The sequence below is a fragment of the Pagrus major genome, chromosome 13, assembly GCF_040436345.1.
Source record: "Pagrus major chromosome 13, Pma_NU_1.0".
Taxonomy (NCBI): domain Eukaryota; kingdom Metazoa; phylum Chordata; class Actinopteri; order Spariformes; family Sparidae; genus Pagrus; species Pagrus major.
Window position 1 is genome coordinate 11,760,784 of NC_133227.1, and position 17,530 is coordinate 11,778,313.

Genomic DNA, 17,530 nt, shown 5'->3' on the forward strand with positions numbered 1-17,530 from the left:
CTATATCTAAGCGACAAATATATATGTGACTAATTCCATAAGACACGTGTCTCTGTTATTATAGGACAGAGCTGCCAGAAGCAGCAGATTCGTTTTCTCATGTGTTCATGCTGTACAGTATGTGCAGACATGTGTTGAATGCTTTGCACATGTGTGTGTACTTGTGCATCCGGCGTCCTGTGCGTGTGTGTGCCCCCCGGGGACTGGGTCACGGTCTTTTGTTAATCCTGTGAGAGCAGCTATGGGGCTCTTCACCACCTCTTCGTCCGGACGCTACTGCCAACTGAGATTATGTTCACAACTTGTGGCATGTTGAAGGCCACATTTTACTTATATCTCGATGCTCTGAGGACAAATCTTAGATGACACCCATGTTTCAGTGTTTCAGCTGTAAAAGCATTTGCTCTTGATAACGTGAACTTGCCTGAGGACTTACAACATGAGGTCTTTATTTCTTTTATTTGGCTTTAATCAATCAAGTTTGTTTTCTCCTACTCATATCTGAGTCTGTCTGAAGGTCTCAGACAACATTCTGATTTAGTGTTCAATGTAAACACCTCCTCACTCACACATTGCACTGCAACTCTGGGAAGTTAAAGAAGTAAACCCTTAACAGATGGAGATCATTCCAGCCCTTGAGTGAATGCTAACAGGATGTTGCCATGAAGACTGGTGAGTAAAAAGTGAGACGCCGTAGCCTGAGGGCCACACAGCCAGCCACATTTTGGCCCTCCATATTCCCGACATGCAGCCAGGGCCCTGGGGAGAATGCGACATGCCAGAGGACATATCTCAGCAATAGGAAATAACGAACAGAGAGAGGAAGAACAACAAAACAGGCATTCCCGTCGCACCGCTGGCATTTCCAATATCACTTCCCCACGAACAGATAGGATTTGTTTGCTGATGAACACGCATGAGAAGGAAAACAGAGCCACTTCCAACACACACATGCAAACACATGAACACACACAGGCTCCGTCACAGTGAAGTGATTAATGACTGCTGTCCGCTGTGTCTGAAATCACACTGGAGAGACTCCGGTTCACCAAACACCAGGAATTCCTCCCGGGGACGTCCAGTAAAGTTAAATATATTATTACACACCAGCAGGGAGGATTGAGGGAGGAAGTCTGAGGACGGAGGGAAGGGAGGGGGCACCAAAAGAGTCTGTGGTTCAGTTTTATTATTTTATACATTATCTAATCTGTCCAGCTTTGTCCCACTGAGATTAAGACACTTTTCAAATGAGACATGAACAGGAGAGTGCTCAGAGGAAGCATAAACGATGTAGATTAGGCATACAATGCAAAAGTCACATTAAAATAATATAAAGCACTTCGAAATAATTAATTTCGCTGTCCAAAAAGTCACCAACTCAGCTGTGACCTTGTGGACAGATAGCTACTGCTATCATGTCTGCTACAACAGTAAAATGTAAGTGGTGTGTGTCTGGCAGAGACATAAGGAACAGAAGAGCACGAGGACACACAACGCCATTTTTAATCACTCAGCCAGTGGCAGCAGCATAAACTTATGCAGTCCTCTACACTGAACAGGATGAAATAAATTACAATCCTGGAGGAATATGGAGGCCAAAATCAGTACCATGTCTGTCCATCAGGATGGAGGGTCCAGAATAAACAGACACAAACCAGAGAGATTCACACACAGGCAGGAGGAGGACCATTTGTGGCACTAATTGTCCTTTCCCACTGGCTTGTAACTATTTGTTTTTTGTGTTGTTGCAAACGAGGTCGTGCCTGCAATTTTTTTTTACCTCATGCACAATGCCCTTGGTTCTTTTGTTTAATTTTGTTGTACATACAAATCAAATCAAATCATCTCTATCTCAGCAGTCCTGCTCAGATTTCTTCACTTTCCTTAATCAGGCTGTTTCTTCCGTCAGCACATCCCTCTACTGCTCCCCACAGTGGCAGCTCTGTTGAAGGGTCGTGTCCGTGAAACCAACACAGCAAACTGAAGATGACAGGCGCCGTAATCAACACACCCACTCGCTTTCGCGTCCATCTAAACGGCTGATTACTGAAACATGAAATCTGCTTTCATTTAGCTAATATTCAACTCTGTGTGCACTGGACAAACAGATGAAAAAGAAATGACAGTGGGTTGAGAGCAGAAGTAAATCTGTCACTTTCTTCCCCCTCGTCTCATAAAAAAATTACCCTTCAGAGCAATCTCACCACTTGAGAGTTAACGTGCGAGTGCTGGAGACACAAAAAAATGTAATTAATATTGTGGAGCCATGACACTATAAAAAGACAAAAGCTGCATCTCACAGGAAAGTCCCCTGTCTTTATGAGAGAGAATATGTATGCCCCCGGCCTGCCAGCTTTTTAACTGCAGGGTCTAGACACAGACAACCTCAAAATATAGGACTCTTGTGAAAAGGAGGAAACAACCAATAAACATATGGCCACAATGATGAGATGAAGTAATAGGAAGTTCTTTGCTCTTTCTTCCTGTCCATTTCTTTTTTAAAAACACTCCTTGCCCTTCCTTTTATTCCCATTGAGGGATCTTTGATAGCTGAGTTACAATTGTTTCATCTCTGAGTGATCCACCACCACCACTGTCTACACTGTCTGTCTGGACTGCACCTGGGGGCCTCCTAGCAGGTGTTAGCAGCACATGACGTCTTTTATAGCCTCTGGTTAAATGGCCACATTTGTGCAAAGAGAAAAGGTGAGCTTACTACGGCCCAAAGACTCCAGTTAAAGCTTTGTATATGCATTTCTTTGTACATACAGCCCGTTTAAAATGAACATAGGTTTCTGGAGTTTTACAACAACGACAGAGCCAAAATGGAGGGCGCTGAGTCCATTTGGGCTCTGTTTTTCAAGTTAAAATGACCGTTGTCTCTACAGGCAGCCCTGTTAAAAGCTGCCTATTAGAGAAGCAAGGCCACAAGGTCAGTGGGTGCTTCTTGTGCAAACTTTGAAGAGTATGTATATTTAAGCATGTTATAGTATATTGGACACCCCTTGCTTCCCTCTTGGGTGCATTGTATTAAACGTAGGAGTATAAAGGAGGACGCAGCTATGCAGGTGGGTGGTCGCGCTCAGCTTTACTGCGCTTCATGAGAATACGATGGGAAGACTCCTAGTGACTGGCTGACCTGCTGTAATGTATACACAGACTGAGGTCTCCACATGTGCTGGCTTGCCTGTTTAGACATCCTAATTAATACTGCAAATGTGCAAAACAACAGTTCTGGCTCACATGTTGGCGACAAGGCTTGGCCAGGACTTACACTCCTGTTTTAATGTGAGGGAAGGGCAGGGCGGGGGGGTGGGGCTTGTGAGTTTCACAATGTCTTTAATGTGCAATTTCAAACAGCATGGGATCATAAATCATCTGGGCCTGCTTTTTAAAAAAACACCTGCCTTGCAACTGTCAAGGCTCTAATGGCAGTGGTTACTATATAAATCACTTTGAGCTGTAATTTTCAATATCTGAGAAATGATTACACTGAGCATCTGTCAGTGAATGCTATTTTAATGACCGCTGCTGCACTAAAGACCCCAGTGTAACCGTTTCGCCATCTTGGTATACGCCATTAAAGCATCTCCTGAGTGATGTGGCGGCTCCTCGCTCTGTCATACTGCGTTTTCATCACAGCTCTTAAGAATAACCAGGGGTCCACTGACCCCAGCTCCCAACACACACAGTTTTTTTTCTCTCCTTGCCTTTGTTTCCCTCCATTGTTTTAATCACAAACAGAGGTGGAGAAGGCTCAGTCTCACCAGCAGCCTACATAGCATTCACTAGCCAAAAACCTAGGCCAAAGCAGGTCATTACTTCCAAGACGCAGTCATCAAAAACAAGTATGACAAGCGATCTGACCTTACATCAAAAGACTGTAACGCCATTTAAGCATTATGTACCAAAATCATGGCAAACTGAAGTCAACACGAGCAGCACCCAACACAGCACTGACAAGCCAAAAACCAAGGTCAAAGCAGATCATCGCTGTCAAAACACAGTCTTTCAAAAGTGACATGAAATCTGACATAAAACATTTTAACAGCATAAATCATTTATGTTCCAACCTCATAGCAGTCCCAAGTCAACACGTAACTAACAAGAATAAGAGTCTGAAGCCAAGCTAGCTGCTTTGTGAGACTGTCCCTCGCTACAGTGCTACACTGAGCTAAATGGTATAAAAGGCATGCAGGTCTAATGTTTGCCATAGTTACCATCTTGGTTTAGCATGTTATGGGCTCAACCCGCTGAAACGCCCATCAAGGTGTTCACGTTTTGACCCATGACTCTGTAGTGATTACTACATTATTACATGAGACCACGCCCATCTTTTAACTTGGCCTTCATGTCTGTCTCAACTACACACCTGTAGTGTGTGTGATGACTGCATCACACACAGTTGTGACATTGTCAAGATGGCAAATCTTGTCCACAGACAGACAGACAGAGGTGAAAACAATAGCAGCGACACTAGAGTGGACAGGAATGATTGGAAATGGGTTACAGAGATCAAAAAACAAATGTGGGCCAGGGGCTTCAACTGATTCTTTCTACTGCCTCCCACCCTAGTTCCGGCACCCTTTCTCAGACAACACCCATTTCTGAAATCTGCCTATATTTTTTTTTTTTAACTACACACTTGTATATTTTCTCAACTGTATCTTGCACGTTTGTTACGCTATTGTCCACAGACAGACCAACAGACACATCAACACAACAACACAATCAACACATGGCAAAATACTCAAAATGGCTTCTGTGTAAGCTCCAGCTACAAGACATGTCTCCAGGACCACATTTTGCAGTAATGAAACACCACGCTGACTCACAAAGTGAAAACATTACAAACTGATGCTGTTGCGGCTGGTAAAAATAATAGTTAAGACCAGAAAACCAAAGTGGTGGACCTTCTGCCAGACATACAGACATTGTCATCCACAGAGCCATGCAGCTGGCATTGCTAAAAAGACAGCAAGAGCTGAAACTGGTGGAAAAAAACTGCTACAAGTGCAATCATTTTTCCCCATAATAAGATGATATGTTGTCAGCTGATTGGACCATTCCCTTCATCCTACAGCATCCTTCAGACTGCCATGAAGCACAGATGCTTCTTGTTATCTTTTTAATGAAGTATGGACAAAGACTTCCCAAATAAGCTGCACAACAGCAGGACTCCAAGATGAAGAGCTGCTTTTGCAACCAACCTGTCAATGTCGAAGAGACTCCTTGACTTCTTCAGAGCTTTTATAAACATACCATTCCTGCCATTGTCCTTGACTGATTTGGCTAAAAACCTCAAAAGACAAGTAAACATTCTGTCCAGTCCCAGGGTGTCTTTGTAGTTGAGCTAAATAATGAGTGATTTTTTGGAATTTGATTCAAGCTCACCAGCTCCCAAGTTAATCACCTCCTTCATCTCTTCTATGAAGAATACAGTAACTATGCAACTGGACCCCTCCCAAACATGTGCATATCGCACTGCTTCAATAACACAATTTTTCCTACAACGCCAGACAATCTGCAGTCTTTTATAGAACCCACCAGAATATCATACAATTCTAATTTTATACTATACTTAATACTAATTTTAATCTGGACAGCACTGCAGGGGATTTAAACCAGATTGCACCAGAATTATAAAGATATTAAATTTCAGATAAAGCTGAAACATGCAACTTGTTTTGTCAATACTCTGTCATGAAATGAATCTGTACTTCAGGACAGATTTTGTTGAAACAATACAGATGACACATTTAAAGGGTATCCTCCTTGATGAAATCCCATTGATCCACTCTGTACAATCCTGGCTTGGAAACAGAAATCTCAGGATAGTAATCAGTTTTAATCAATACTATCATTATTGTTTTTATCTCATATAATTGTTCAGTACTTTATTCCATTTTATTTTTGTGTAATTTAGATTGTCTCATTTTACTTGTCTTCTGTTTCCTTCCATTGTTTTAATCAAGAGCAGACCCTACATAGTATTCACGAGCCAAAAACCCAGGCCAAAGAAGATCATCACTTCTAAATGCAGTCTTTGAAAAATGACATACTATCTGGCCATAAATCAAAAGATTTTGACACCATTGAGTATTTATGTTCCAACCTCATGGCTTTCTCATGTCAATACATAACAATGCTAACGAGACTAAGAGTCTGAAGCAACGCTAGCTGCTTTATGAGACTTTCCTTCGGTAGTGGTACACTGAGCTAAATGTTACAAATGACATGCTTGTGATGAAATTGAAAAGATGCTGATGCTAAGCCGGTATGGTATTTGCAATAATTACCATCTTGGTTTAGCATATTTAGCACTAAACACAAAGCACAGCTCTGGGTGATGGGAATGTTATTAGTTTTCCAGGTATTTGGACATAAACCAGAAGTTATTTGGTCTGCATTGTCATGAAATGAATCTGTACTTTAGGACAGATTTTGGTGAAACAATAAAGACCACACATTTAAAGGGCATCATCTTTGATGAAATCCCACTGATTTACTCTGTACAATATTGGTTTGGCAACAGAAATGTCAGGACGGACATCAGTTTTAATTGTTATTATCAGTATTGTTTTTATCTTATATTATTGTGGGGTATTTTATTACATTTTATTTATATATATATATATATATATATATATATAAATATATATATATATATATATATATATAAATATATATATATATATATATATATATAAATATATATATATATATATATATATATATAAATATATATATATATATATATATATATATATATATATATATATATATATATATATATATATATATATATATATATATAATCCTGATTCAACCATGTAAAACACATTATAACTTATGTATTGAAAAGTGTTGTTTAAATTAAGTTTTATTATTTAATTCTACTATTGATCAAATCTAGGCATAAGACAGTGAGAATATCTAAGCATTTAATTTGGGTGAACTCACCCTTTAAGCAGCAGGATGTTTAACCTGCCCTGCAGCCTCACAGTGTTTTCCATGTCTTTGCATTGCAGGACATGGTAGTTTGGGTGCAGCTCGCCCTTTCCTCCTGTGCACATGGTCCACGTTAAGAGACATGAAACTGCTGAAGCCCCGGAACAATAACCCCTTTTCTTGGAGCTCACAGGTTGCTTTCGTCTTAAGCTGGCCTCCCTCCCCTGGCATTAACATTCACAACCTCCAGCAACAGTTTATTTTGTGTTTGAACCAAGCAGTGATGTGTAAATCCCACTTACATCGATTTTTCCATTAGCCAGTGATAAAGAAAATAAAAAAACTGATTTGCCTCAATACTTTGGGCGAACGACTATTTGAAGCGCTGCTTGCTTTTTAATGGCTGGGTTCTGGTCTCAATCAGACACTGGACATCTGGATCGTATCTGCCCGGTTCTCCCCCATGCAATCAGAAACACTGAGACTGGGCTCTCCACAGGACTAAATGTGGGCGCAACGTGTTGTTAGAGTGCACTGATTTCAGAGAACGTCTCAGACGGGGAGGAGGAGGATGTTGTGATCCCAGAAGGGCCAAATAACACAGAGTGCCAAACAGACCAGTCGTACTCCACACCTTACTTCAAACATTGTTACAGGGACAGTTTCAAATTCGGGCCTGTGCCAAAGTGCCGGAGGGTTACACAGTTCAGATCAACACAGGCCTTAACTGGTTTTCCTCTAGCAAAATATCAGACTATGTGAAATAAAGCAGCCATTACTGTACCCTGCAGTTGTAAAGGAATAAAGTGATATTAGCCAAACTCACGGGGTGAAAAACATAAACACTCTTCACACCACACTGAAGAACAAACGCTACAACTAAACCCAGAGCTCTAGGGATTTCATGCTGGATAGTAAAGGGGGTGAATATTTCTGCAACCAAAATCTGGATCCATGCCTACCATAGTCAGTCGAATCAGATTTGGTTGCTCAATATAAAGACTCAACTATGAATGTTTTTTTTCAGTTTGGGGCCGCTCTAAACTCCTATCAGCCTACATGAGTATGTTTTATCTGCAGCCTCAGACTCACATTTTAATGCCTTTCTTTGTCATCTGTGATGTGAATACATCAGACTTACACACAGTCAGAGACAGTTAAAGTGTGCACCCAGCACATAGTTCAGTTAGAAAATCCTAGTGGACATTTTGGAGATACAGATATATTTTCAACATACATTTATTATTATAACGATACGACATCCAACACAAGTTTAACACTACGAACTACAGAAATCACAATTTTTATTTGGGGACCCACTGAATTTCCCTTGGACCCACTCAAATGACCAACTGTGGGTCCTGGGGACTCGCTACATGGTAAACTTATCAACATTACTAGTGAGCCACAGAAGGCGGATGTTGAGCTTTACTTTTAAAGGGTGCATGGAGTCATCTAAACAGAGCTCAAAGATTCATCACATCTCAAAAGTGAGGTCAGGACGATTACCATTTAACAGGGGCCTACAGTGCAACATGCAACTAAAACAACATAAGGTTCCTATGTGCACGCCATTATACCTGACCGACTGCCTGGTAATCCCACCACACTCTGAGAAACTGATCCCATGCCACCTCACTTATCACCACTGGCTGCCTCTTTCCGACACTTTAATCACCCCTTTTTTGTTCACTTTGAGAGTTCGCCTAGTTGCTTTCCGTCTACCCACACATCATTTTGCCGTGTGCCTGCAGCCCGCTGGGACCTCAGGGGTCATAAACATGTGGAGGGAGGGGTGGAAGTTTGCTGGGGAGTTTGGCCTCACTCAGGGACACCTAAGGGAGATGCTCAACAGCCACACAGCCTACAAGTTTATTTTTTGTTGCTGGATGCTGGTGTAAATACCCTGCGTAGTAGGACTGGAAATGGGTAAAGTTGCTCCCGGTGAGCCTCTCCAGCTGTTGTCATGAGACAATCATCCACACAAACAGATGGCCGCTCAATCACTGTGGTGTCTGATAAACTCACACACTTTCTCCCAGCTTATTGATGACACATGGGTGTGAAAGTGTCAGGCTTATCAACACAACATTCCCATGCGCCTCTACCAAGAAAATGCAGTCCCTTGTGTTTGACTGAGAGTACAACACGAAGAGATACATAAACATAGAAGTTGTTGAACCCTACAGGATGATGTCTGATTTCACATCACCATGTGGCCTGCATCTCTTCTCCAACCAATTTCAATAATTCACCATAATGAATCTTCAAGGTTCAACCACCCCCAAATTGCTTCTTTACAGCCACTTGAAAAACACAGCAAACTCTCAAACACATTTCACACATACAAGGCACACGAGTGCATCCGAAAAGCCCATATTTGTTCAGATTCCGACCAATAAACACTCCATAGAAAATGTGTGAAATTCCTTTTGGTAAATATTCTTTAAAAATAAAAACACAGAACAAAAAGGACTGAAATATTCTGCTGTGTATGTACAGAAAAGCAGAATTGTTAGCATGATGTGTGGCTTGTGTGTAACGAGTGCAAGCACGACTCTGGACTTTCATCTTCTCGGGGCTTTGAACCAACCCAGACTGTTCACTCTAACACATCTTCACCCACATCCAGGGCTATTAGTAACGCTGCTGATTATAGCATAATCCTCCTCATCACTCCCCCTCTTGTACTCGTTGAAGGAGGCCTTGCATGTGTGGAATGTCAATATCAAGTAAGGAGCATACCACAGCAAGTGTCCCAAGCGTGCATTTATCACATCGCAGCAGCGTTTATTTTTATTTTTATCATGACTTGATGCATAGCTACAAGACCATAACATATACAAATAATAATTTCATTACATTGGCCCTTGCTGTAATTACAATGTCTGCACAGTGCCTGACTTACAAAAACAGCTCTGACAAAGCCCCAGGTGAGGTTAGATTCTCAACTTATCATTTGCTTCCTTCTATGTCAACATAGTAATTTCAATCATGAATAGCTCTTGATTCAAAATTTCAAAAATGATATGACGCTGTGAAGATAGGAAGCAAAGTGGTTACAGCCCTGAGGTGTGATAGAGAGGCTGGCACTGAATGGGCACTGTGTTTTACAGGCTCTGCAGAGCTTCATTTTGGATTCTTTGAACACCTGAGTAAATTGAAAAAAAATGGAACTTGTTACTATGGGCAAAACAAAACAGCTTAAGAAGACAGCACCTTCTGCCCAAGTGTCATTTTCCAGGGTTCAGTGACTTTAAAGACGTCAGACTTGTTTGCACTTCAACAAATACTACTACTAAGATTTTTTGTTAATTCTGGCTGCTCCTGTGGACAAAAGATGGCAATGGTGAAACAAAGTAAACGTTTTTTTTTGTGTTGTACCACCAGACTACAAAGCAGCTTCTTTCCTCAGGCTCAGACTCCTCAATTCATCCTCAGCACTCCGCCTTAAAAATAGTTGTAATTTTATGACTTTTCTGACCCAGGTACGTCGGACTCCGTCTTGATGACAGGCATCAAGAATGACTATAATAATTATACAGAAATTGCCAATCTTCTCGCTGATGGTGTTGTTTGCTTATGTAGGTCATATAAAGAGATCAGGATTAAATTAGGACTGCTTCATAAGCAGTTAAAAGTTCCTTGTAGTACGTTCAAAAACAAAAGTAAGACCGAGGCACTGGATCAAATTAAATGAATAAGTGAAGGTTCTGGGTGACAAAGCAGTTTCCAAATAATGTATTTGGAAACTTTTAGGGCCAGACATTTATTTTTGGCCCTGGAAGAAATGGAGTGAGTGCAGTGAGTGCACATTAGAGCACCATGACATTTTATTCAAATCCAATCTAAATCCTGTTGAAATGTATCTGTTTTTGCTTAGACAGAATACTGTAGCTACCACCAGCTAATGGAAGACAGGATACGAAGTAAGATGCAGCTGAGGGGTGTGATAAGGACAAATAAATATAATCCCTCTTGTATTCTGCACTACAAAAGGATGCAAACAATTGTTACTGCACTCACTGAAACCTTGTTTACTCACAACAAGTCAAGTAGCTGAAAAACGTGTGGAAAGATGGCTATGTACTGTATCAGGTCACACTTCTGTAAGTGTTTGAGCAAACCACAGATATGTCTGACATAGAGGTACAGAGACACTGTGAAGACTTTAGGACTACTTTGGCACCCTGCCTTAAAATAGACTTCTCTGCAAATGATTCAGCTTAAAATGATAATAAGTTAAGGGATAAAAACCTTGGAAGTTACATTTCCATTCATACAAAACACTGTAACATCTCTAAATTTATGATCTGTTGAAATCTTAAATATAAAGCCTCAAAGAGAATAACAGTATAACAAGGCTGGCGATTTATTGACTACAATAGTCTTTGAAATCTGGCAGCACTGAGTTATTAGATGTGGTGCTTACTAAAGTGTAATAAACTTGGTGGAACTAAAAGAACAGTTTAATCACTAAGCAGTGATTAAAAAAAAAATATGTACATTCAGCATGTATTCCAGGTATTGCCATATGTACTTTCTTGTTAACGGTGTTAAAAATGTAAGAACTTTAAACACTTGTATTTTGACTGTTGCAGTTGGAAATGAGCACCAGCTGAGATGTCTGATTAATGCCCCTTTCATCAACAGTCATTCTTATTTAAACTGGTTCAAAGATTTTACAGTAGCTACTCTACATTATGTTTCTAACATTACTTTTTTCTGAGTACAATGATGTATTTTCAACAGATAAAACTATATAACAGGCAGCGGTTTGCAAAATAGCTGAAGTGAAAATATTCCCCTAAAACAGTCAATTAGACAGACGTATGGAATCAAATGGGTGAGGAATGAACGAGCAGAGTCCGAAAGGAAAATCAGAGAAAACCAAAAAGATTATTTTGTAATTACTTATGGAAATTCTTTAAAGACAACACCACTGCGCAAACATAAAACTAATTTTAGCATTCCTCAATCAGCAAGTAAAGATTCAGAAGATGTTTTTTGGAGGATTTGTAAAAGCAGAACAAGTTTTGGGAGATTTTGTTGAGATACCACAAATCAGCCAATGAAATAAGTATATAATGACTTTGTTTAATAGCAATGAGGGAAAAGTAGAAAAGAGAAACACACTGCAGATTTATGGTTGAAATGTGTAATGAATAAAATCATTTTCACATGAGAAATGTGGCTCATCTTTTACTTGCCAGTAAAAATCCCATTGCCATGCTTTTACCATTTATTACCATGAATCACAAACCATTTATTCATTCATGTTTTGTTTTCTAATGATTTGCACAATAACTACACTGTTTGTGCAACTGTTAATAAAAGTAAATATAAAAAGGTATTATTTTTCTTTTATTCAAACTTAACCCTAAATTAACTTTTTTAAATTAGTTAATGACATGTCACTGTATCACATCCACATGAATCTGTGAAAGGGGGCATGTTCAAGCTAAAATCAGGCGTTAAGTCACATTCAATTACTCTACACTCTTACATCTACATACAATAACAAAACTACCACTGTTGAAAAAACTGCTGAGTGTGTGTCTGTTAGTTTCCCTTACATGGATAATCTGTCAGTTACCCGTAATAACCCTGTTTACATGACAGCAATGTGAAGAGGTTGTTTTTCTAAAACAAATAACTTGTTACATGACTCATCACATCGTATCTAACCAAACCTATTACAGGCAGAATTATGCTCCATCACTAAATGAGAACCACATTTGAGGGATCGTTGCAAAAAACGTGTGTGTATCGGCCAATGTATCGATATCAGAAACTTTTACTTAATATTGAGGGGCATATTAAGATTTTTTTTCGGTTTGTTTTATTCCACTGATCCATTTTCTAAGTGCTGATCTAAATTGGTTTCTCTCCTGCGTTTATGACTTGAGAACTGGTGAAAAAAGGATAATTTTTCTAAGTCCCTTATTTTTTTTTCATCTGTGAAAATCTGTGAAAAATGTTGTTATATTTTTTTTGTTGAAAAAAAATCATGAGAATTTATGTTCCCGACGTGTGAAACCAAGTGAAAGACATTTTGGCAGTAGAATTTTTTTTTTCCATGTTTGAAACCAAGTGGGGATAAAAGTTGTTTTCCCTTGAAAAAAAAAATCAGTTACACACAATGTTTTTTTCTCCTGAAAAAATAAAAAATAAAATTCACTTGGTTCCACATATGAAAAGAAATTCTTTCTCTCCTTTCTCTTCTTTCACCAGATCTCGAGACATAAACACAGGAGGGAAAACAATTTAGATCAGACTTAGAAAATGGATCACCAGCAAAAAACACTCAGGGCTTCCGAAGGGTTGGCATCAGCCCCAAAAATTGAGTATCAGCCAGGCTCCAGACGCAACACTTCATTTGAATGCCTATTCATTTCAAATGGAATTAATATGCACTAATTTTATTAAATGTTCCCTAATTTCTGGTGTTTCCATGTCAAGTACTGTGCCTACTTACTCTCTCTCCTTTTCGGTGAGTCTGTCAGTGATGGTGTCCTTTATGGAGGAGCGTGAACCCTTGTGAATCACTGGATACCTAAGAGGGACCTGCAGGAAGCACGAGATCATCAGGACCAGGTGTGATGTGTAACCCAGGGCAACTGCCACGCTCCCATCATCCTTTGCTGCAGGACACAAAGTCAAAAAGAGGTTCCAGTTATTACACATTTGATAGAATTGTGCTGAGCAGACAAGAAAATGTTGTATTTGTTAATCAATCAACAGGCTTTAAAGGTGATCCACATTAACATATCAAAGCCTGTAAATGTAATGCTAGATAAATTCAAAAGAGCAGTATCACCCAAAAGTAAGTATTTTATCACATCAAGAACTTTAAAGCACACACTCAGCAATGTTGAATGTACTTTCATTACATCTAAAAATAAATAGAGTTCACATTTCCACACAATGTGTATCCAACCAAAAATGTCTAAACATCTGACCAAAGATATCTTGGTAACCAAGTATCCACAGGAAGACGAGCAGTTGCATTCATGTGGAAGAATGTTTGGAAAGTAATCCAAAATGTGGCACAACACACAGCGTACCACAGCAGCAAACATTGGCTACAGCGGGATGACCAATTTTCTTTCAGATATGTGCTTGAGATGCAAAAGCATCACATACAACCATCCCCTCTGAGCCTAAACAACTTCAAGGGTGGAAAACTGGATGCCTTTGTGAACGTTTCTGACGGGGAAAGACACTCACTTTGAGCACGAGAAATGGTTTCAAGACAACACTTTAAGTGGTTTCACATTCTCTAACAGCAGCAGGACGCTGCTTGAGGCAAAGACTTCAAATCACCGTGGTTTTTATCTCCACGCTTTGAAATAATAGACTATGGCAATAGTGAGTGGTAGACTCCTTGGCTCACGCTGCGTGTTTTTCAACATAACACAGAAAGCCTGCTTTGTATCATTACTCTTCCTGCATTTTTTTTTGTCCATAGCAACAACAGCACCTTGAGTAAACAGCTTCCTGGCCTCTGGTGCTTTTGGTTGATGCTACACACTAACAGGAATATCAGGTCAACTGAAGGACATGCAACTATAAACGAGACCTAAGGGTGCAAGTGGAGACTGCTGATATCTTGTTCGGCTGAACTGACAAGGAAAGCTTGAGTTAAATGTAAAGCATTGAAGGGCCTCAGCAGAGTACCATCCTGTTCCACTTTGACCTCTAGTAGGATTAGGACTCCAACTAACCCTGACCCTGGTCTCTAATGTGGAACATCCTCCCCTGTAGGCCTGTTTAAACTGACTTCCACACAAATCCAGACAGTTCTAGACTTGATCAGGGTTTCTCTGGGGCCAAACCTCACACGGGTGAGAGCAGGGGACAGCAATGGAGTAAAATGAAGGGGTAAAAGGCATGCTTCTCAATTCTTCCTTTAAAAAGTCTCTATATGTTTTTACTGGCCTTTGCGAGATGTCTCTGCGTGTTACAGAAAGCAAAGGAAATGTTTTGCATGCCAGGATTACATTTAATGTCAATGCAAAGATGCAAATAGATACTCGACTTCAGCAAAAAATATGTGTGTGTCATAGGGCTTTGCTGAGTGTTGTGTGGGGAGGGCCAGGCGGAGTGGGGTGACAAAGCGGCTACTCAGTTGCTAGGATCGGGCAGCTCTGGGGGAGAGAGGTCCAGTGCAGAGCCAGAGCTTCTGGAGGAATAAACACAGAGCTCACAGATTACTTTTAAACTCTTGGGATTTATCTTCAATCATGTTTATCAACAGGACTGTGGCATGTCCACAGAGGTGATTTCCATTCTCTGGTGTTTATATGCTGTAATACTGACTGCTGACTTGAGCTAGAAGGGAAATGTACTGAAGAGAGTTGCTGGTAAGTGCTGACTTCAGTAAAAGGCCGACCTGAAATGCACATAGAGACACCCTGCTGTGTGCCGTTGCTCGCCGGCTAATGTACAGTGAAGTATTCTGGCTGTTTGGGGCTAATAAATACCCGCACAAGCAACGGGAATAAACATTAATGATCCTGCAGTCAAATTTGAAAGTAACACAAGGCCAAAATTTGGGCCACAGGGGTTATGTTAGAGGATGAATATTAATGGCAATCTGGATTGCATGATACTCTACATTCTCTACATTTCACAAACCACAAGCCACCAGACCATGAGAGAGGGCATACAGGAAAAGATAGTTAGCAGTAAATGCATTAGGATGTTCTCTGTTAGGCCATTTATCTTCTGCCACAGCACATGCTCAGTTGTTTACTCACTGCTAGGTGTCCACCTACGCAGAACTGGGAGGCAGAAGCAGACACAGGCCTCCACCTTATGGGAACAAGTGATTGCTGCAAAAACAAATGTGCTGGCTGTCACTACTGTGCACTTCACAGTGCTCTTAATAGATGTTAACAGGTGGAGTGTGACAGCGGGGAGCGGAGGAGATTGGGAGCGGTATTTATGAATTATGGCTTCAGAGGTCTGCTGGGTCTCACCAGCTGGGAGGAAGGGCAGCAGGAGAATGTTGAGTGGACAGTAGCCAGTGTGTTCTCAGTATGCACACCAAAGCTAACCATTCATTACTCGTTCAATCCGACCCCACCCTCAATTCATCTGAGCTATTGAGAGGTCATGAAGTCATCAAGTTTCCCTTGCTGTGACAGCAAATCCCATTTATCACAACACATGCAGCGTGACCCTTACTCTAACCTAGCACACCACCATGATAACAAGGGCTTTGTGGCTCAAACTGCCTGCTGACAAAACCTTTTTATTCAACAATCTGTTGTCTAATACTGTGTCTTTGATATTAAATGATGTGGTTTCTGTGGCTGCGTCTCATTGGGGTGGTAAACCAGAGACAAAAGCATCTTGTGACAAGACTCCTCGAGACTTTGGTGGTGCTGAACAACTCCTCCATCAACAGCCAACAGGAAATCAGAAAGACAAAAGAAGAATGCAAACCAACCTATTTCTGTCTGCCATCTCTGCTCAGCCCGCAAGTCTGGCTCCAAACTTTTTCCATACTCAATAGATTCCAAAGGTCTTCTTTTTTGTCTTTAGATTCTTTTTTATCTTCTTTTATTTTTTAGCGTTGATCAGCTTGGAGACTTTTCCATCCTCTTTTTTGGTAATATCTATTCAGGACACAAGCACCAGCCAACTGCCAGATAGTTGGTAGATTTGTTTCCTCGTCATCAGCCAAAAAGCATTGATAATTTAGTGTGAGTGGCAGGTAAAATTTAAACATTCACTAGTCATTTGGCCCATGGACAAAAAAGGTTTTGTACCTTGTATCATTACAACATTACAACTACCTTTTTATGGTGACGAGAAATAAATAAATACAAAAATACACCTACGAAGGTTTGCGAGTGCATGTCTGTGAATTTGAGGAGCCGTTGCCACAGGAGCATGATGGTGCGTAGTAATTGCCATCTCTATCACGCACATTATCTGAGGCAAGACATATTGATTTGTGTGTATAATGGGATTTTAATTGTATAGCTACCCAGAGTTAGGAAGAATGTCAACCTGTCCCGACGAGTAAAACTATTGACTTCCTGTTGATAACACAATAGCATTTTATGCAATAAAATGACATACCAGTAATTATGTAATTTATGCATATTAAAGACTGTTATACTTTGCACAGTAATGCCAAATTGCCACCTATAGTAGCCAAAGGTATGATATCATAGATACTCCGTCTATGAGATCATCAGCCTTCAAATTGTAAAATGTTTAATTGCTTCGCCACACCAAACCTTTACATGTAACCACACGCATTAAAGCTAAGGCTAAACACTTGTTCAGCATGCTTACCACCGCTTATCCTCCTGTAACCCTGAATCACTCAAGCTGGCACATAATAAATTACCTTGGAAGTCTTCAGAGTTTGGCAGCTTCACTCCGCAGATGACATAATCTGACTGATTAGCCTGTGGAATTGAAGGAGAGGTTTCATATTAATTACGATAATCACACAGCAGAAATAGACACAGACAAAATAAAACCCTGCACAGGATCAAACTCCAGCTTTGCCACTGGCAGAGGCACTTGCTTTAAATCATTCCTTCATTGTATATTA

At 40.3% G+C, this 17,530-nt stretch overlaps 1 protein-coding gene across 1 annotated transcript in view; it reads right to left on the minus strand.

Annotated features, from left to right (window-relative positions):
• The window catches only part of uvrag (UV radiation resistance associated gene), a 93,916-nt gene that overhangs the window by 41,356 nt on the left and 35,030 nt on the right, over nt 1-17,530 (minus strand). The window contains exons 11-12 of the mRNA XM_073479456.1: nt 17,321-17,381; nt 13,430-13,595 (exon numbers count right to left, since the gene is read on the minus strand). Of these exons, the coding sequence (XP_073335557.1) occupies nt 13,430-13,595; nt 17,321-17,381 (227 nt within the window). The remainder of the gene's footprint in view (nt 1-13,429; nt 13,596-17,320; nt 17,382-17,530) is intronic.